Source organism: Taudactylus pleione, unplaced genomic scaffold (genome assembly GCF_031769625.1).
Source record: "Taudactylus pleione unplaced genomic scaffold, aTauple2 ptg000162l, whole genome shotgun sequence".
In the NCBI taxonomy this organism is placed as follows: domain Eukaryota; kingdom Metazoa; phylum Chordata; class Amphibia; order Anura; family Myobatrachidae; genus Taudactylus; species Taudactylus pleione.
Genome location: NW_028284564.1, coordinates 11,452,499 through 11,475,447, shown reverse-complemented (window position 1 = coordinate 11,475,447; position 22,949 = coordinate 11,452,499). Strand labels below are relative to the sequence as shown.

General features: G+C 37.5%; 1 protein-coding gene across 1 annotated transcript in view; it reads right to left on the bottom strand.

Moving 5' to 3' along the window:
- The window catches only part of ADAMTS19 (ADAM metallopeptidase with thrombospondin type 1 motif 19), a 266,057-nt gene that overhangs the window by 54,242 nt on the left and 188,866 nt on the right, over positions 1-22,949 (bottom strand). The window contains exons 11-14 of the mRNA XM_088475170.1: positions 15,518-15,619; positions 10,590-10,720; positions 10,298-10,470; positions 1,006-1,133 (exon numbers count right to left, since the gene is read on the bottom strand). Of these exons, the coding sequence (XP_088331296.1) occupies positions 1,006-1,133; positions 10,298-10,470; positions 10,590-10,720; positions 15,518-15,619 (534 nt within the window). The remainder of the gene's footprint in view (positions 1-1,005; positions 1,134-10,297; positions 10,471-10,589; positions 10,721-15,517; positions 15,620-22,949) is intronic.

The window sequence follows — 22,949 nt, the reverse complement described above, 5'->3', positions numbered from 1 at the left end:
CCTAACCCTCCCTTAGGGGTGCCTAACCCTAACCTTCCCCCCCCCAGAGCCTAACCCTAATCCCCCCTTAATTTTCCTAAACCTAACCCCCCCTTCCCCTAGCCTAAACCTAACCTCCTGGGGGGGTGCCTAAACCTAAGTCCCCCCCGGGAACCCTAAACCTAACCCTCCCCCCCCCGTGGCTATCCGTGCTCGGCATCCCATCGATCGGGATGCCGGGCGCCAGTCTCCCGGCATCGGTACAATGACAGGCGTCTACATTTAGATGCCTGTCATTTAACCCTCGCTGGGATTAAGCAGTCGGGAGGCCGGCTGTCGGGATTAGGTCCGCTGGCTTCCCGACTGCATACCCTTGGCTTCATAACCGTCATCACTATCAGCGTACAATTCCACCAGCCTCATTCCTGGTGCACTAGAAATGCGTGGGAAAACACATGGACCTCTGCATAGCTCATAATGTGGCCTACATACCCTTCCCAAGTGTAGATGCAAGGGAATTGTACATGACTCTGTATAGCTGTGATATGTACGCTTGGCTATGGAGCAGGCGCAGTGTGAGGAACTTTTCACCCTTACAGAATAACATGATTTTTTTACACATGATAGGAGGCACCAGAGTTTGGGCATTGACTGACTTTCTAAGAGTGATGCCATTCGTACCATCTAAACACACTTATGCAGGAAATCCTGTTTGTATACTGTACATCCAAATACCAATGCAGCGAAAATGATAAACTGTACAAATATAAGACAAGAAATAAAGATAGTAGTCTTTGTATTCTCATTGATTAAGCTATAATGGGGCACTAATAAGCATAGTTTGTTCAAATGTGATACAGGAAATGGCACTGATAAGAGTCTCTATAAGAGTCTCTAGATTTTCTAATTAAACAGAGATGCTTTGATATCCTCCCAAAAAAAAAACAGATCCCCCCAACAACATATCTCATTTATTTTATTTTATAGACTTAGTTCTAAATGAAGTTAGATAATCTTGCATTTTACCTGGCATCTACCATTTGAGCACATGTCCAGCCCATTTTGTCCGCAGGAAGTTCCATCCAGTGTTTTTTCTGCCACCATAACAGGCTGATCCTTTCCGAGAGCAGAACAGAAAAGTGCACAGGGTTTATCTAAAAGTAAGAACATAGTCATTTATATAATCAGATCAGCGTCCATAGCATGCTCAACAATAAAAGTGCATCAATTCAAAACCTCTCTCATCTGTAGCTATGATTGAGGGGTAAATGTACATTATGGCTCGTATTCAATTTAGAGCGAAAAGCCGAGATCGCCGGAAACGTTTCGCCGAAGATGTAATTTCACCAGGCAGGAAAAGTATCGCCGTATTCAATTTGAAAGACTTTCCGTCTAGGCAGGAAGTCAATGCAATGTAATAGGCGAAAAAGTTTCGCTTATGAATAGCAGGTGGAAAAAAGTACAGAATTGGGGTTTTGGGGTGCAACATTGCGGGAATTCCCGGGCAGTCTTAAGACAGTCCCCCAAAAGGTAAACTGCTTCAAAAAAATCTTAAAAAAGATTTAAGAACATCCCAAAAAATTACTTTCATTTTGGGGAAAAAAAAAAAGTGAGGGGACAAAGTTAAAAACTAGCGAAATAGACTCCAGGGGGGTGCACAAGTATGCCCCATGTGTTTTTTTTATTGCAGGTGTTTGCGGCAGGTGGATTTTTTATGTAATTTTAAATGATACTTTAGCAACTTTAAAATATGCTGGCCCCCATTTTTTTCAGGCACCCAAAATTTGCTGAAACTAGTTATTTTCTCCAGAAAATAAAACAAAATGCTATTCTTCACCACTTAAATAAATACGCAAAACAGCCCCTATTGAGACCATTTAAAAAAAACAAATACCTTCAGCAGGCCAATTCGGGGGTATCCATAGTGATCCCCCATGTCAGTGCATCTTTTGGTGGGTGCCAGGCTGATTACCCCATTTTGGAGAGGACTTTCCGCCTGTTCAAGTATCGCCAGGTGCCGTTTTTTGTGTTTTTGTGTACTTTCATATTGAATAAGGGGAATTGTGGGGACGCGCGCGAAAAGTTTCCGCACCCAAAACACGCGATGTAGGTGAAAAGTCCACCAGGCGACAAAGTATTGCAGGTGCAAAACATATTGAATACGGGTCTATATATTTTTAAAAAAAGCAAATTTTTTATTTTTTTTTCTAATGGAGACAGCAATGGGTTGGACCATGTTATAGATTGTTGGCAACAAAGTTATTACACGGTACAAGTAAAAAGTTTTGCATTTACTTGTAAATTTGGTCAATCAGAGAGTGTTTTCAGTGGAGACAATTCTAACCATCTAAAATAATATTTGATTTACATATGTTTTCTGTACATAATGGGTTGATCATTTCTATGATTTCTTTTTCATATGCATGTTTATTATCCCGTGGTTGTAATGGAATTTGTCTCTGTAGCACATTTACAAATCTTAAATCCACCCTTATATACTGTACGGCATGCCCCTTGCTCTTGATTTAGTATACATCAGACAGTGCATATGATATTGTGCTTTTGCTTAGGAAGGTTTCCCTTAGACTCCTTTATGTCATTGACAAATGTTGAATATTTTTATTTCCGTATATTAAAACCAGAGCATTATTCCACTGACGCATCTATTGGGGTTATCCCCTCCAGAACAGCACAATCCGGTGGCCAAATTCTCCTTAATACACACTTTGGTTTATGCACAATTTGGACTTATGATATGGTTCTCATACATATGTAATCTATCTAAAAGCATTGTTTTCTTCATTGCTAATTTAACTCTAGTACCCCAGGGTTAATGTAATCAGAACTTGAATTAATTTCATATACAGTACAATACCCCAACTATGACGCTCTCTGGCCAGATACAGCGGGAGTGTTTTGCATCGAGATATAGTTTAACTAATACCTGTAACACTTTCATAGTTTGCTAGTAAGTTTAAATCAGCTATTTGTACATACTGTATGTAAGCTGAGGCCACATGCTGGATAAGGGGGAGGATGATCAGTGCAATCAACTGTCAAAACCGGATAATTGGCGAAGACAGAATCTGTTTGCAATCAGACGCACAATGCAATTCAGTGCTGTTTTCCCCGCATACATACATTTAAACGCAATGTTAGTATATCAAGAAATTAATGTTTTCTGTAACTATGGCTTAGTAAATGACAATTGAACTGTGTTTGGAACCGTTCTGATCTACCTTATTTCCACAGCATTCCGGTGACATCAATATGAAGATCAGAACATGCGGCTATGAAATATGAATGTTAGAGAGAATATCTATTTGAAATGTTGTTTTCCATAGCAGCTTAGATTTGCATGTTGGGGGATACAAAATGAGGTTGGAGACCTTTTGTATCCATTTGGAATTGTCCAATAAATGCCCTGTAACAGATTTCTCCAAAGGACTGGTTATTCCAGTCTAAACAATAGAGCTAGCTAGCTGGGAGTAGAATCTAATTCAGGTAACCAAAAGGATACTCCCTTTCTGATGACGTCACAGGTAAAAGGGGGCGGGAACATAGCATGCACACACTTGGAGAAACAGACTGGGACACACTTGCAAATTTTAGAAGGAAGAGAGAGGTACACTCCCTGACCAGACAACGGAAAATGGATCTCAGTTCCCCTGGGTTGTTGTAGCTAAGTATAAAATGTGCAATATTTAGCCTATTTGGGTGTCTGTAGCTATGTGGTGTTAATCTGTTATTAGCTTAGCATGGTGTGTGGTTTGTAGTCTTCTAAGGATATTCATGGGTCTGTGTTGGCATGCAGTGGATGATGTGTTGTCTGGTCTGTGCTTTTCATCTGCACTGTAGGGTACAGTGGTCTGTTGTCAGCATGCAGGAAAGGGATTGATTGTGGAATTGTTGTGATATTTGTGAATGATTGATGCTGGTTGATTGAGATCCTGCGATGTGTTCTGTGTTTGGGCCCTGCCATGTGTTCTGTGTTTGGGCCCTGCCATGTGTTCTGTGTTTGGGCCTTGCCGTGTGCTTGAACGGTATCTCTGCTTGGGAGAGATGGGCTTTGTGTGTGCTGTATACTCATGAATGTGATCATAGGGTGGTGTCAGTGTTGTATCGTGGAGGTTGAATTGATGGCAGCTTTGAATGGTCGTGGGTGGTTGCCGTGTGGTGTTGTGTGAGTCAGATGGGTATGTTGTCTGCGGTTTGTTGAAGATGGCTTGCCTCCATGTGGGGTGAACAAGGGAAATTGTGATTCTGCCCAGTTGTGGTGTTGTGTGGGTCAGATAGGTATATTGTCTTTGTTGTGGTTGTGGTCATTGATGGATGATTTGCGGAGTTGCAGCTTGGTGCAGGATGGAGTTTGCCTAGGGATCATGAGGCTTGCAAACAAAGGAAAAACATGTGCTTCGGCCCAACCCCCCCTCACACACAAACAAACACACACACACTCCATCACCAGCCATCTTGAACATGTGCTCTCAGCAGACATTGATATATCTCTCATTGTATTTTAATATGTCTTTTTCTCTCTCTCTCTCTCTCTCTCTCTCTCTCTCTCTCTCTCTGTCTCTCTGTCTCTCTGTCTCTGTCTCTCTGTCTGATATTGCTCATTGTATTTTGATCTTTAATAACCGTTTCATGTATTTTAACTGTACCTTATGACCTAATGTTTGTACACTTTATTTGCGCTCATTATTAGATCATAGCGTTGTAACATCTGTACTTTTAACCTGAATAATAATCTTTAGCGCTTCGGACAGCTATTCAACTGTCTTGGTATTTCATTAATGGTATAATCAAAATAGCGACATCTTGTGGTTTTAGAAGGTATAGGCAGGGTTTTGTCTTAGAGGTTTTTAGGCAGGGTTTTGTCTTAGAGGTTCTAGGCAGGTGAATCTTAGAGGTTTATAGGAAGGAATATATTAAAAGGTTTATTTACAAATTTAACACAGCGTAACATAACACTTCTTACCTGCCCAGCCCACTACAGCTGGCAGCTGTAAAGTGGGCACATCATGCAGGGGTATGGAGGAGACTACCTCCAGTACCCTCCGCAGCCCAGCACAAAGCAGCATCTGCTGGGATATATATATATATATATATATATATATAAATGAAGTCAACAGACTTCATTATATATTGCTATTTTTAAGAGTGTATACATAATAAAAAATACCCCAATAAAAATTACTAAAGGCAATTAATATTATATGTTTAATATTTCTGAATGTCTCTAATGCTCATGACGGTAATCCTAACCATTTCTCAGCTGAAGGCAATTTCTGTTTGTTTATGACATTAATATGCCCTATGGGGAAGTAACAAGACCGATGCTGCTTTTTCATGCCCTTCCTGACCTTTCACTCCATAAACATTATTGTGACATTTGGCTGTGAACCCACACACGCTTGTTGCACTTTACAAATCACCTGGAATCACATAAACATGCTATTCTGAACACATAAATTGTGTTTCTCCACCGCTAAAATGTATAAGCACATAACAGTTACTGCAGACCAAAACATGGAGAAATATAATTGAAGAAGTAAACATGGCAAGTACAGGAGGATGATACTGAATTTGGGGCTGATTCTGAGTTGGGAGCTAAGTAAATAAAGGCAAAAATTGACCAGGCGTTAATTTGATATAGTATCAATAAGGCGCTAAAAAGCATCTGAAATATAAGCCTGATACAGAGTTGTATGCTATGCCGAAGTTTTCGCTGTTAAGCAATTATCGGAAGTCTGCACATTCATCCGAGTTGTACTGTGCATAAATCAAGGTATATTACCGTAGTCGCTCGCAGCGATTTTTTATACCCAGTCAGGGAGCTCTTGGAGAGGTAATGGGGAGTGGAGGCAAGGAGCCTCATCCTGCGACTGTTAGTCTGTATGCAAGGAATATGGATCCGCCATCTCAGTTCCCACGGCCATTCTGTGGGACCATAGAATCACTCAGGACTGCAACAACTGAATCAAATGTGACTGATGCTGCATCTGAATATGCAGATGCTGCTACATTTTATGCAGATGCTGGGACTTGCAAAGCCGCAGGTGGGCGTCTCAACTCCCGGCGGCTGCGACATTTCCATATTTTCGCATCACAGCTGCGTACACATCTGCAACAGCAGCGTCGGCGGCATTAGTATACAACACTGAATCAGGCCCTATGTTCAGGTAAAAATACCTATAAAGCTGCAGTTTCCAAAAGAGCATATGGGGTAAATTTACTAAAGTGAGAGTTTTTAGAAGTGAGTTTTAGAAGAGATGTTGCCCATAGCAACCAATCAGATTCTACTTAACATTTAACTAGCACCTTCTAGAAGATAATAGCTAGAATCTGAACGATTGCTATGGGCAACATTTCTTCTAAAACTCACTTCTAAAAACACTCACTTTTGTAAATTTACCCCTTTGTGTCCACACACTACAATATATTAATTAAATATAGTACGCAAAAAAGAGAGGAATTACGCTAATAGAAAAATGGGTATAATTATGTGGAAAAATCAATATATTTATCAGGTTTTTCAAGCAATAAAATACATTTAACATTTAAATGTTAACAGACAATTAAACCACATTGTAGTACATATTATATATTGAAATTGAATGCTGATATCAATTAAATTTCATCTTAAAATATATAAAAGATATATTGTGCCATCCAATATATTTAAAGCTCTTGTAATAAGCTGGTAATATATTGTAAAAAACAAACATAATGGTACAGTACATATGATAGAGCTAAATATGGAACTGTAAAATCCCAAATAGTAGAAATAATTATATAGAGAAAGTTCTGGACAGATGGTCTGGATTCAGTTACCAGAGTTAATCCTGCGTGAAGGTAAGAATACACTAGGAAGTTCATTTTCTATTAGCTGCTGTGTGTGAAAGTATAAATTTCTGAACCAGGGGCGTATCAAAGCCCAGTCATTTCAAAACAGAAGAGAAAGAAACATCAATGTGGGTGCACTTTGAACAAAATAATCAATTAAAAATATATTTTATCGATATGTAATAAAAGTAAAATTTAATTACAGAGAAATGGTGATATATTAAAATGTTAGTGTGTAAATAGAAGGAACAGTGTATTAAATATACATATATATATATATATATATATAAGAATTCTTCTGGCTACTGTTCTTTACCATAGACCTTATTTTTCTCACACAATAGAAAAAGCTGTATTTCTTGTACCCTGTTTGAACTGTGCCATAGATTGTTACATTTTTATCCTCAACCAGTGAATTTCATAAAAAAATTATCTTATATCTAGTCCCACACTACAATATATTAGTAATAAGTTTCTTGTGTGGTATTGTATTGTAAATAGAATCCCTACCTACTAATTCAAATTTCAATTAAAGATTTATATATTTACTATATCTCTCTTGTAGGGTGTACACATTATTTGACACTTATGCATCTTGTAAGATCAGGAAACACAGACATAAATAGTTATAGGTTTATTTACTGTATTTATTTATTTGTTGTATTTGCTGTTTTTTTTATTTTTAATTTTCTGCTTCTCCTTTGGTACAACTGTGCAGTACCAGATTAATACAATTTGAGCTCTGTCCTCTTGTTAGTTCTGGACCTTACCTACAGTACTTGTAGGTGCAGCATTAATTAGATATCATATATCTAATGAAATCAGTGTATCTTTTCCAGTTTGGAGAACAACTGGCATGTGTAGATATATCTAAATATCAAGAGGAACTGAACATTTCAGTAATAACAGGATAAAAATTGTTCCAGTTAGAGATAAGAAAAAAGAGAAAGCTGAAACACTACAGATGGCATCTGATGATAACCGAATGCATGAGAAATATAGTATAAAAATCTGAGGAATTCAAAGAAAATGTACAGTATTACCTGTAGGTTAGAGCAGTGATTAGCAAGAAAGAGAGATGAGGAGAGTAGACAGTGAGTAATGTCTGAGACCCTGACAAATCAACAAAAGCAGCACCCCGGATAAAGAAATAGAGATAGAAATATCTTACGATAAGGAGTATGAAAATCCAAATGTACAGTATGTAAGTAAAGCAGACAATATACTAACATATTCATGAGGATAACAATAAATGTTACAATGTCATGGGGTGCATCATGGTTCTATAGAAACTCTGAGATTTTGGAGGACCAGATATGGAATCATTTACACAATAAAAAAGTGTATGAAGTCAGCCCCATTATCATCTATATCCTCCTTGTATAATAAGAGGATACCAAACCAGAACCTATGGGAGCAAAAGAAAACAAAGAGAAAAACTAAAGATGTAAACACAAATACAAAAATGTACAGCTGCAGCTCTTAAGCTGGCCACACACCAGACCAACACTCCTCCAACCATCCAAATAGTTGGTTGGTTGGAATTAAAATCTGGTAATGCATGGAAGCAAATGACAATCAGCCATTTGCTCCCAAACACCAGAAAACGGATGGAAACTGTTGTTCAGACAGTTTTTTTAAAAAATTAAACAGATTTAACCAACTTGCCTGAACAACCTTGTTTGTGTTTTCTGGTGTTTGGGAGCAAATTGCTGATTATCATTTGCTCACATGCATTACTAGATTCTCATTCCAACCAACCAACTAGTTGGATGATTGGAGGAAAGTTGGTCTGGTGTATGGCCAGCTTTAGGCTTGGTTTTACCTTTTAAATTATTAGCACTTTAAAAATACAGAGTAAATGACTGGAAAATTGCAAGCTATTAAATATGGTGCTCATACTGTAACTGTTTTTGTAATTGTGTATTTTTTCTTTTTAATCATTTATTTTATTTAGACCATTTTTTGACAATGTTGATTTCAAGCACCTGTGAACTCCCACCAATCAAAGCAGTGTGCATGTATATTCATTAACGCAAATATCAAAATACGTAATTACAAACGTGGGAAAACCAGTAAAATTATTTAAATATATATTTGAAGTAACAGTATTATGTTATTAGAATTATTTTAGTTTGTGGCTCCTTGCATGGTGTGTCTTTCATGAAGTAACTTCTATTATAGTTATTTTCAGAGTAAGGAAATCTCTACAGCGAGAAGAATAACAGCCCCTTGTGTGCTATTAAGGATAAATACACTCAAGTGAATGGATCATAAAATGTTTAGTACAAGTAAGCATTACTAAGAATACTTCCGGCTTTGCAGTTACTTTTGTAATTAAAATGTTGCCATTACTGTCATTTTACATGGATGTCATTTCAGGTTGTATTGCCAGTGCCACATTTTCCAGATTGTGTTTTTATAGTGAATATTGTCTAACTACAGCACAGATCATATATTTTATTTATACGCAAGTAGTCTAACTGAACAGTGCTAGCTGAAAATCGCCATTCTGTTCTGTTAGTTTATCCCCCTTCAATAAATAAAATGTCTGCCTAGCTCTTTCATTGCTGTTACAATATTGAGTGGATGCATCAGATTTATACAAATGTTTTTTTATCTTAAAGCTTATAATTGCTTTCACGTCTGTTTTAAAATGTAAGTTCTAATAGCTGTGAGTCTGATAAAGAGAGGTCGTAAGCACCCACTAACATCTTTGTGGGTGTTCAGAATAGGATCTATAACTACAATTTTACACAATTGATTGATTCCATATGTTGAATGTACTTTACCTAAATGTAAAAGTAAAGTGATTGCTTTTCATATGGAAAAATTTGAAATCTGTGTGTATTGTATAGGCAGCAGCGCTATATCGTCCAGAGCTGACCTTTAATGGGCATATAGAACATGAAAAGTTACATTTTGTATTTTTAAAAGTGTTTCCTTAATTTTTCCTGAAGGCTTACCACAACTATAACACCTTTTTCATTTACCCCAAGTTACTAGACTTCCATAGCAAAAACAGGTAGTAGACACTTAGGTATTGAGCCCATCATGTGCAGAGCTGTAAAAATAACATTAAGGAAAAGCAGAGTTTTAACTGAGATTAATTTAAAATTAGTAAAGGCTTTACTACCTTTTTAGCTACTGACATGGCTGCATTTACTTTGCCCTATATATGTAGGAGAATATTGTCAGTAATATTCTGGTTATTACACATCTGTATTTTTGGTGATAGCTACACCACCATTAAGAATCGTTGACAGAAGTCTTTGTATAGAAAATCCTAATTATCAAGTATTGCAATGGCACAATATCTGTACTGCTAATGCCATCTTAGGGTAGTGCTAACTAAAACAAAGACTATCTCTTGGTACAGTATGTATGACGTAAAAAATTAAAAATAAATAAACAATTAAATCATATGTATTATACTAAAACAAGGGGAAAATATATGCTGTACAAATACCTTCATTAATGACTGCATGCCACCGATGCTTATGCTTAGGGTAGGAAGAACGTAAGCTGAAGGTCTGGCATTGTGAGTCTCGGAACTCTGGCACTCCATGAGGACATCTTGGGTTCTCACATATTTTGTATTGAATTTTGGGATCATTACACTGTTGCCCTTCAGTGCCTTGACTACAAAAGTTCCCAAAATAGTTGTGACATGTATAAGAGAAAAAAATTGCACCAATAAAATTAATATCTAGTAAGTTTTTCCCAATAAGTGTATAACAATGAATAAAAATGAACATTACCTAAGACATTTACGTTGTCTACTGCGAACTCCAATGCCACATGTTCTGCTGCAGGAACTCCAAGAACTCCATTCCCCAGACATGTGTTCAGAAGATGAGGTCATGCTGGTGCATTCTCCAACCCTACACCACTGTGCAAGAATGTATCCATCATTATAAAGACTGATTATTAGATGCAAAAGAGAAGAGAAACATGCACTTTGTGCAGGCATAACACACAGGTTATATTAATATATGTATGTATAAACAGTACAAGCACTTTGTGATTTCATTATTATTAGTTTTGAACATGTGTATTATATAGAATACCAGAAATTTCAATTTGGATGACCTGTATAAAAGCATTTTGGCTGCAGTCACTTGTTTGTGGGACCAAAATGTGTTGTGTCATGTGATTAGTTTACATTCTACCTTAAGACACACGTAGGCACAAGAAATATTAATAACTATCAAACATTGTGAAGACTAAGGCCAAGATTTATCAATGAGTGATAATCTTGTTATCACTCGTTACTATTATTAAATGGTGCTCCAGCCAATTAGCTCCTACAGTAGCTGTCATTTTTCAAATACATGAAAGTTAGGAGATGATTAGTTGGAGCAACATTTAAGACTAGTAACGTGTGATAACAAGAATATCACTTCTTGATAAATCTGGACCATACATTAATACAGTACCCACATTTCTAATAGCACACAGGATAGCTTACTCCATCTATGGATGCCAGTCATGCTTGAGTTACAACCCATAAATGGCTGACTTCTATTTCACTGTACATCCTGTGAGTAATTGGGACTTTTTTTTCCTGGATTGTGCCAACTCTGCTTGGATTGCCTATCCATGTAAACTCAGTGTCTGCTATATGCACTGACTATACGGGAACTGGTTAAAAGAACGAGGCGTTCCTAAATTATACTAGCAGTGCATTCCTAAAGATTAAAAAAAATGGGACTCTGCTAAAATGGTATTTAGTAAATCCACCCAAGTGTCTACGATGTGTTGCTGACTGAATTTATTTAAAGCACCTAAATTGAATCTACAATCTATCTTATTTGCTTGAGCTAGTACTGTGATTTGTTATAAATGTTTGAGATCAGCACTTTATGTCATTAATAAAAGTATCCCAATTAGTTAATAATATTTTTATAGCATATGTTTGTCTCTGTTAGTGTTATCGATCTTATGAACATCTATTCATTTTTCAAGAATAATTAAATGTTTCTTGTGGGAATATATGTGTCTCAATAGTTTAATAAATTTGTATTGATATTTTTAATTGTGTATTCTACTTGTGAAGCAGCCATAAGAGTAACACTTGTCTGCAGTTTACACAGCTCTGTGTCTATAATTTTATTTTTCCTCTTTTTATTGTTGTTGTCAGGAGTAAGTAAATCTCCTGGGGCACCCGCAGCTGCAGCATAATTAACTGCTATATTTTATTCCGTTTCTATTCGGTGCCCGGAACTTATTTGAGTTTTTTAAGACATATTGAAAGAAAACATTTGTTGGTTCTTCCACGTTATTCTGGTTTGCAATTCCTGCTTTCAGATGAGCCTGTTGGGAGATCAACTAGGATACTCGAGATTCTATTGTATGAAAATTGTGGTCTTGAGCGTCCTCCTCTTGTGTGTCGATGTTTCTATTTAATAAAGTTTTATCTTTTCCCATTTTATAATTGTGAGTTTTAAGCAAATAACTGTTAATAGAGATTATGGGGCTGAAGCAGAGTTGTTTTGCAAAAAAATAAATAGTGTATTTCCACTCGTCATCATCATTTGTGTGTAATTGTACCTGCCCTCTAGCGGTTGCAAAATATATATCCTAACAGGTGTATATTTATGTTTCTGCAGGACTGCATGAGATGCATTTGAGTAAAGAGGCCTTTATTGTACTTGTAGGGGTTTAAATTCATACCAGGCACCTGGAGGCAAAATAGAGGTTGGCACCTCCCCCTAGGAGCAAGGCGCATACTGGGTACCAGTAGTCGAGTACATAAGTGAAGCAGGGGCAGGGCTTGTGTCTGGAGGCAACCATTGATTCCACCATTGTGTGCCTACATTAAGCAGCCCTTTCCCTCCCCTATCCTGTTCGGTCATAAGGCTTTGCCAGTGTCAGAAGGGCACAAGTCTGTAATCACACATATGTATGGATTTCCATTGTGAGCACATGAAGATCAGTTTCTCTACAGTTCCTCTATGCAGACTGGCATAGCACTTACTCTGTATCAGCACCTATTTGTCACAGCATATGTTTATGGATGGAAATATTGTACAGTTCATTATAGGCTAACAATGCATTTGGCATTCTGCTGTAAAGCATCAAATTCCATATGGCATAAAATATATTTTGTTGTCAACGTCTTACTACAAAGTGATCTATTTTAATTGTCTTTTTCATGTGGGAAAAATTCCCAGATGGTATTAATGGAAACTTTTGAACATGATAAATTGTGATAGCACAAAACAAACTTTGGCCAAAGATTGAAAGATGTTGACTGACACTAAACAGAGTTTCCAATATTGCTGAACGTATTCCCCTTATGTTGTAACTAATTGCTGCAATTAAATACCTTAAGTAATATTTTAAAGCACCAGGAAAGACGTAAAACACACCAAAAAAGACGTAAAACACACCAAAAAATAATCTTACTTTTGTGCAATGAACGTAGCGTATGGCTTTGTCATATTACTTTACAGTTAGTTAAATATACAAGTTTGCAATTATGCTTCTCAAATTCCAAAAATAATAATTTAAACATAGTAAAAGCGATGACTTGAAATATATTTCTGTATATTCTGCCACTGAAGAGAATAGTCATAAGCGCCTTATCACTGATTAAACTTACTCATATGAGCGTTACAATTCTAAAACAATCCCTTTAGATCCCGTGCAATTATCTGTACGTAAATCCATCAAATTCAAGAGTTAACTTCTTTCTAATTATTTTTTTCTTAAACCTTTAGAGCAGAGATGAAGTCATGTTTTTTCAGATTGATGACCCAATCAGACCCCTGGCATATAGCACACGGAATACACCACTGAACCTATATGTGCAGTGAGTGGGCTGAGCTAATGCTAAGAGATCCAGCATTTGTGCTAATGAGAAGCACCTGGCCGTATTTTTTATCTAAAGTTACATTCTTCAACCTGTAAAACTAATTTCATCCGAATATGACTGCAAGTATATCATCATAGTATAAAAAACTACTAATACACAAATATAAATGCACAAGGCTTTGTTAACATATAGTTTAATTAAAATTACTGAACTCCACTCTAAGCATAAATAAATATACAAATTCCAGAAAGCAGGGCAATATTGTGTCCCACTGACCTGAAACATGCGGGTTTCATTTCTCTACCTAAAATAATGTGCATAGAAGCTTATTTTTTATTTATTGTCTTCATTTGTTTGCTTTTTCACATGGAAACAATGCACATAAAACCCTTCATTTAGTGGTGATCTATGGTAAATCTGTAGTTTTAGACACTGCGCAGCTGGTATTATTTAATAAAAGAAACCATGTGACAGTAAACAATAAAAAAGAATAATTGTCTACCAAGCTACAAATCTGCATTAACATAATGGTAGAGATGTAAACCAGGAAACTGTTACTTAAGAGTCAACTAAGAATATAGGTTTATTCTCAATGGTTTATGGCTCTGTTCTCTGGGTTATGATTAGGATAATATCCAAGAATAATTTGCAGATTCATGCATTTTTCTAAAGATGTAATATACAGTAGTGTGACTGTCCAAAGACGGTTAGGGCATACATATTCATTCCCATGAGGTTTAATGTGAAAAAGTCTCCAACAGGATAGATGTGTCTTTAAGATGAGTTATTATGACTGAATATTAGAAGTGACTTATAGAGTCCGATCTATCATGTATCGCAATAAGATTACAATACATCCCGTCACTATTTGCCTGCATACCGGCATTTACATCACCATTTTGCAGGTATGCGCTGGGACAGCCCTTACAATAAAGGCTATCGTCCTGTGCAAGCCGTGGGGAACGGAGAGGGATCCTTCAGGTCCCTCTTTAAGGATTTTTTGTGCAAAGAAGCTCATAGGCTTCTATTAGCAAAGCCATCCATCGATGGCATTGTCCATTGGGCACAAGCTCTGGAAAGTTACACTTTTTAGAGCTTGGTGCAAGCAGTAACATCACAGTCCCATAGAATCCTATGGGGACTGCGGTACCGCGTGTCCACAGCAGGTATCAGTGATCCATATGTATTACAATAAACCCCTAAAAATTGCAGTTTTTGGAGGTTTTACCACATTTTTCTGCTGAATACATCCCACCCATCGTGTGCTACAATGATTTCCATAAAATTACCTGCAATTTTGTATGATACAAATATAAAAAAAAATTCCCACTTCTTTTATGTATTATTTATTGTCCGTAACCATTGTCTATATCCCCTTGTCTTCCATGTCTATTTCCATTTATCTGTTCTTATGTCTGCGGTAGTACCAAATAGGCCTTATTAATAAAGAAGATGGTACAGTATTACCTATCACTTATTTCAGTTAGAAAGCCACCGATAACTGCTAAATGTAAATGTTTTGCTGGGGCTTTTGAGGTTCCAAGGAAGGAAAAAAGAAACAAACAGCCCTTAGCCAGCATAATATATAAGGCCCGAGGGTACTATTGCAGTTGCTACTGCTGCTTCCAATCTAGTTACTCCAATGTCTGTTTTTGTTACTGTAAAAGTGCAAGAACAATAATAACTTTATTAGTGTTAACCTTTGAATGTATAGTTAATGGACCACAAATATAACAGTCTATATTTGGATGCATTTAGACCATGAAAATCCATATGTGAAAATAATGCAAACTGCATTTTTGAAATGTGCTGTTATTACATCTATCTTGACATTTAAAATTTTAAATTGGAATATAAACAGTCATGTACCTTTTCTGTGCCACATTCTGTACCATCCATAGGGGGGTCCAGCCTTGTTCTACACTCTTTCTCACCCTCCAGCTTACACCAGAGTCCTGTACAAATAACATGCTAAAAAATATGTTAAAAATGGCAGGTACATATTTAAGACACATTTCATAAAACAAAGTTTAATGAGAGTTATTATTAAAATATTATTATTATTATTATTATTATTATTATTATTATTAGTAGTAGTAGTAGTAGTAGTAGTAGTAGTAGTAGTAGTAGTAGTAGTAGTAATAATAACAACAGTAGTACTAACAATAAAAATATAATAAGTTAATAGAAACATTGGAGAAATGTTCTAAAGTTAAAGGAAGCATAACATTAGGATACCCTTAAAAGTGGATGTAAATGATTTTTGGATGCTATACATAATGATGCCACCTCTGTTATTTGCACTTTGTAACCAAAAAGTGTCACTGTTGTTATTATTTTTTATAAATTATATAGTTATTTATCATTTTAAAGATAATTTACCTCATGCAACCTCTGATTGAATATAATTATCTTATCTGTATATATTATGCTAATGTCACATGATATCTGGGTCTGAAAAAAATACCCAAGGACTTGTCATTGTGTGCTATGTTTCTATCACTGTGTGGCATAGAGAATAGAAGGAGATTTACAACAAAATAGCAGAGCAGAGTTCAAAAACTGTTCTCTTTTGCCTTAAGCTGGGTACACACTAGGACGACGGAATGGCCAAATCCATCCTATCTGCGAATGGATAGTACATACACACTTACCAATCGTCGGGTCACAACTGGGCAGGCATTTACATGTGCCCGCCCAATTGAGCTGTCAGTCACCAACGGCCTCTGCAGCAAGTGTACGGGCGGGCAGCTGAATGCCCGTACACACAGCACGATGCACCAATATATATGCAGATATATTGGCCATCGGCTGTGCAGCACAGCCGACGCGTTATGTCTGTGAACAACATCGTTAACAGACATATTGTCTGTACATAGAAAGAAAAAGACTTGTGGAAGGACTAGCCAACCACAGATAGACTCTATTATGAGAGCACACAAAATAGCTATACCTCACCTCTATAAAACTTAACCTTTATTAGGTATCATGTGTAACAAATTAAAAAGGACTCACAGACATACACAACAATCAATATATAAACACATGTAAATCGGTGAAATGGAAGTGTATCGATCACTTCAGTAGATATTATTACATAATAGGTGAAAATATGTAAATATCTATAAATAATATAACATGTAATATCTTTTATATATATCATATCAAAAACACAAGGTTCATCAAAGTGAAATAATTAGTCCTCTTGTGGGACATATAAAGACCACTGTTAATTTTGTGTCCATAAAAGTAAGAAGAGTAATTGAAATGAGAAAGTAGAAATGAAGGTAAGTTGGATGTATCCTTGGATGCAGCTGGGCTCTACTATCTTATCTCATACAGTGTAGTGGAGAGAGAATGAGAGATTTCCCAGTGCAGGCATCCCTTGAAAAAAGTCAACAGTGAACCACTGCATCAGACCCAATCTCTGCTGTTGATTATTATACAATTCGCATTGGATAACCAATGAGAGGATTGTAGGTTCGGTATGTGAGTTCCTGGGAAAAAGAATAATATAGAAACCAGAGATATCTGAAGAAATAAGTCTGGGATTAAGATTCTGAAACATGGGCTCTGCTGCTCCCTCTCATCTATATCTACAGAGGAGAGGAAGTGAGAGATCTCCCATGTACAGTAATCCCATGGAAATCTAATGCATATGTATAGATAATGGTTAGCCAAATGAACCCCAAATCTCCGCCTATTATCGTCTTGCCAAATGGTATTGGACAGTAATCGGGAGGTCTATAGGGTCAGTGTAGTGCCATCTAAATGAAAGAAAGATTGGGATATCAAAATGACAGATAGAGAGTGGTTCATCCATATATGATGTACATAGAAATTTTAAGCACACAGTACAAGAATATCATTCATATCTTTCATTTGGATAAATATACTAATATTGTCTGTATGTCCGAAATCTCATTAACTCATTGTGGAAAACAATAATCCTATATATTGAGAATATCTAACAGAAAAGGGATGAAATTAGTTATACACACAAAGGAAACTTACAGATCATATGTAATTCATAGGGTAAAATCTTATATCACTGTAGATTTTGATACTTAACACGTGAGATAAAGAGATTCAGTTAAATTAACACCTAATGACCTCTAGTAATATTTCCGTTGTTATGTAGACATTCAATGTTGTCAGCATTAAACACATTATAAACACATTGGACCTCACTTATCTATCTATATTCTGTTATTGCAACAGTCAAAACAGTCAACAGCAAATGATACGGAGCAGAGTGTTAACTAAGTAGTTAAATAGCCACAAATATCAAAACAATCAACGTGGTATTTTATAGGGGGTTAAATGGTAATAATATAAATCATAATCTAGGCTCCATCTGTGGGGCAGAAAGACATTATCTGTGCTGTTGATATAGATATAATTTAAATAGCCATAGATGTGAAATCCCGTTGGATCATGAGTTACTGAAATTAACTATATTAGGGGTGGTTAACTGAAGTGGGCTTCTTATATGGAGGAGGAAAAACAAGACAGTGCTGCTAACCCTCTCGTAGGGGTGTCCGGCACCGCACAGTCGCCGGGCAGCCGGAGCTCTCCATAAAATATGAAAAGTGTGCTGACAATGGGTGATAGAGCAAGAGAATGCCCGTGTCTGAATTATAGTCAGTGAGCTGTACCGTATCATCAGACGCTCAGGTCTGCCGCATAATACAGCCGCGGGTATAAAGCGGATGTCTGATACGTGTCAGCTCCGTGTGTGCAAACCGACAAGAGCTAGCAAGAGAAAGGGGAAAGGGAATGTGATAACGGTGGTACTGAATCTGGTGTCGAGGTGTCCCGCTACTGCAGTCGCGGGGAACCGGAATCCGACGTGCGTTTCGCCTATAACTGGCTGTCTGTACACACTAGCTGACACACACGATATATCGGCCGTTCAATTGAACTGCCGATATATCAGCCAGTGTGTACGCAGCATTACACCTTTGTGAATCAAGATTTTGGTGTTGACGGAGGCATGCAGAAATGGCCAGGGTACTGGAGGATATCAAAGTATTTTGCATTCACAATATGGCCTAGATTTATCAATGAGTGATATTCTTGTTATCACTTGTGACTAATCTTAAATGGTGCTCCAACCAAACAGCTCCTAACTGTCATGTGTTTGAAAAATGACAGTTACAAGCTGATTGGTTGGAGCACCATTTAAGATTAGTAATGAGCAGGGGTGTATCTAGGGATCCAAGCGCCCCTGGCAATATAATGGACTGGTGCCCCCCCCTATGCAGTGCCGCCAGTAGTAACCCTCCAGTAGCAATCCCCTATACAGGGATTGCCCCCATTAGTAGCCCCCCTATACAGTGCCCCCAGTAGTAGTCCCCCCTATACAGTACCACCAGTATTGGCCACCCACCTAAATTACCCCCAGTAGTGGCCACCCCCATAAATTACCCCCAGTAGTGGCCACCCCTATACAGTGCCCCCAGTAGTGGCCACCCCCCTAAATTGTCCCCAGTAGTGGCCATCCATATGCAGTGCCCCCAGTAGCAGGCACCCCCCCATAAAGTGCCCCCAGTAGCGGCCACCCCTATAGAGTGCCCCCAGTAGTGGCCTCCCCTATAGAGTGCCCCCAGTAGTGGCCACCCCTATACAGAGCCCCCTGTAGTGGGCATCCCCCATAAATTGCCCCCAGTAGCGGCCACCCCTATTTCAGTGCCCCCCCACACACACACACAAAGAAAAAAAAATACTTACCTGATCCTCGCTCCTGATGCGACTGCCGCTCAGTCCCGCCCGCTCTTCTCATGCATGGGAGAGACATCATACGTCATGACGTCTCTCCCATCACATGCTGCAGAGGGAGCCAGAAGATGGAGCTCATTAGTGAGCTCCAGCCGGCTCCCTCCGCGGATGACGCAGCAGCTAATGAGAGTCAGGCAGACTCTCATTAGCTGGCTGCTATTACAAACACACAGCTGCCGCTGGCGGCTGCGTGTTTGTAAACTGTAGGGCAGACCGCTCTCACTGCGGTCTGCCCTACACTTGAGGGGCCGAGGGACTTGTCCACCCCTTGGCTACTGGTGGCACTGCCGGGTGGCACCCCCCCTTTGGTCGGCGCCCCTGGTGATTGCCATCCTGGCCAATGGGTAGATACGCCCCTGGTAACGAGTGATAACAAGAATATACCGTACTTAATTTTGCAAAAAAAACCAACAGATTGCGTGTCCAAGTTACAGAAACTAGCTACAAAAGATGGACAATACATACATACTGTATTAAGGTGCTCCCTATTTTTCACATTTCAAAAGGCCTTGCCTTTAGTGCAAGAAATGGTATTATCCATTAAATTAACAATGTTACAAACTCCTTAAACATAATGCTTGAAATAAAAAATATCCAAGTTTTCTCTTACTGTACTGTGATCAATAAAATACTTTGAGATTCTTTTAAGCAATTTATTTAAAGAAAAATAAGGTAAAACTATATAAAATTTTCCACAAAGGTCCAAATGCTATAAACATTGGAATAATTGCTTGCTTTGTAATACCAGCGGTTGACTATAGATAGGCAAATCAAATCAACCTGTTCCTTCAGTGATTTGCTCAAGTATGACACAAAGTTTGTGGAATCATTTAGTAATTTCCCATTAAATTATGATGCATTTCTTCAAATAACGTCTCTTTGCAAAGAAGCTTCTTTGGTGAAACCAAGTTCCTTCATAAAGTGCATCAGTTTTGTCTATGTCACAGAATATTTAAATACGAAGTGCCTGCTGTGCTTGTATGCCTGCCTTCAATGCAGTGACTGTTTAAGATGTGTTTACTATGAGGCTATTTAATAATTTTTGTGGTAATGTCTGATCCTGCTCCAAGGGGCACTGTAAATGGCTGATAGGAAATGAGCCGGGTGAATCAGTGCTAGGATCTAATGACATTCTGAGGTTTCATACACTCCTACTCTTCCCCACATGGTGGTAGAACAGATTTATTTTGTTTTATATCTTAAACTGTGATACAACAGAGTACAATAAGCAGCTAATTAGTGAGAATATCTGCATATTGTTGACTTATTCCAGGAGTTTGTTCAATATTATTTATTCATATTATTTACTTATTCTGCTAGTTTGATCAGAATTTGGCATCCACCGATCTGAATTTAAATGACACATGAATGACCCTGATTTTTAGAAAAAATTTACAACATTTTTACCACACCGCTCAGCCAAGACATGTGCAATACTTACAGCTGGAGTAAGTCAATCATATATTGCTTGCATAAAATCAATAAACAAAAAAACATTTCATCCAAGAATCTAAGCCACTATTAGCAGCCAGGACACGGATACAAACAGATATGCACTTTGTTCAGACTAAAAAAAAAATTGGTAAATCCGTATGGGGACTATTATAAATGCATAAAATGATGACACTTTGGGGCATATTCAATTAGAAGTGAAAAGTCCCGTCCTTTTCGCATGCCGGACTTTTTGCTAACATTGCTGGTTTTGCATGCGAAAAAGTATCGCGCGCGTCCCCGCTTATCCCCGTATTCAGTTCCAAAGGATGTGAAAACGCGTCCCAGCGAAACTCAAACAGGCAAAAAGTGCTGGCAGATATGGGGAAATCAGCCTGACACCCCCCAAAAGATGCACTGACATGGGGGATCACTATGGATACCCCCGAATAGCCCTGCTGGAGGTATTTGGGGTGTTTAAATGCTCTCAAGTTTTGCTATTTAGCATCTTTGCACAAGTGGTGAAGAATAGCATTTTGCAGTTTTTCTTGGCAAAAAAAAAATAGTCCCAACAAATTTAGGGTACATGAAAATGGGTGCAAGCATGGTTTAAAATTGCTAAAGTGAGTGTAATAAAAAAAAACCTCCCCTATACTTGCAGACCCCCCTAAAGTCTATTTTGCTAGATTTTAAGTTTGTACCCCAACTTTGAACTTTTTCACCCCCTTTTTTGGGGTGTTCTTTAATTCTTTTTTTGATTTTTTGACGCAGTTTACCTTTGGGGACCTGTCCTAAGGGTGCAGGGTGGTTTCCCCGCCTTTGCACCCCAAAGCCGAAATTCTGCACTTTTTTCCACCAGTTATTCATAGGTGAAACTTTTCCGCCGGGTACATTGCATGGTGTTTTTGCAAAGTCGCAACAATTGAGTACGGGGATAAGTTTCCACTGGTGAAATGACATCACCAGCGAAACTTTTTCGCAAAAATCGGCTTTTCGCCGCTAAATGAATACGGTTTTTGTCTCTGCTAGTATACTGCATAAAATACTGTGTATGTATACTCAAATTTGTAATGTTATCTCTTTGGAAAAGTGTTCTAAAACTTGTCTTTTGGATAGAAACTGAAGTGAAATTGAAATTAAACAAATTACACTAGAAAACAATTTTAAAAGTTTTTTCGACAAAATAAATGAAATAGAGTGATTTTGACTAAACTGTACATGCTTTAGACAAATTTGGCAGTAAAAAGTTTGTAACATGTCACGTTTTTATGTTATAGTCTTGTGTTTTTTGTTTTAAAAAATATAATTCATTTCATCATGTAAATTAACTGATTGGCTTAAAGCAGGGACAATACTGGAAAAACTGTTACATTTGATTACAAAATGCATGTTTAAGATACACATATAAATAATAATTAAAAAAAACTCACAAAGGTGGGTGGAAAAAAAATCGGAAAATATACTACTTACAGTTATTTTTTTGCGCTTATGAGTAGTGCTTCTCTCCCTTATCAAAAACTATCAATAAACACTCAATAATAATAATACATATTGTTTGCAATGCTGTAGCTATTCCTTCACATGTAAGTGATAGTGTCAATATACATAAATTTAACATAAAAAAGGACGTAGTTCGATTCATCGTAATTTTTAAGCATTTTTTTAAATAGTTTTGCTTGTATCTGTGACACGATAGAACATTTTTAATGTCATATTGTCAATTAACACATAAAACTTAACAGAATATTAGTTTTCATCCATGTTGACAAGTGGTATTAACATAACTATTGTTATTATTGTTAAAATTAGGGTTACTACTATATTATGAGTAGAAGTAGTAGTAGTGACATTCAAAAGTCCTCCTAAAACCTTTATGCCCATAATATGTATTTTGCTGTGGTTGGGTTGAGATATATTATATAATTAGGAGGACATGTACCAGGGGTGATATAGATAGGATCCTGGCGGTCAGAGTCACGACAGTCACTATACCGGGTCCGGAATCCTGACAGTCAGAATCCCGACGGTGAATATTAGGGATAGGTTTAGGGTCAGGCACTACAGGGAGAGTTAGGCTGTGGGACGGGAC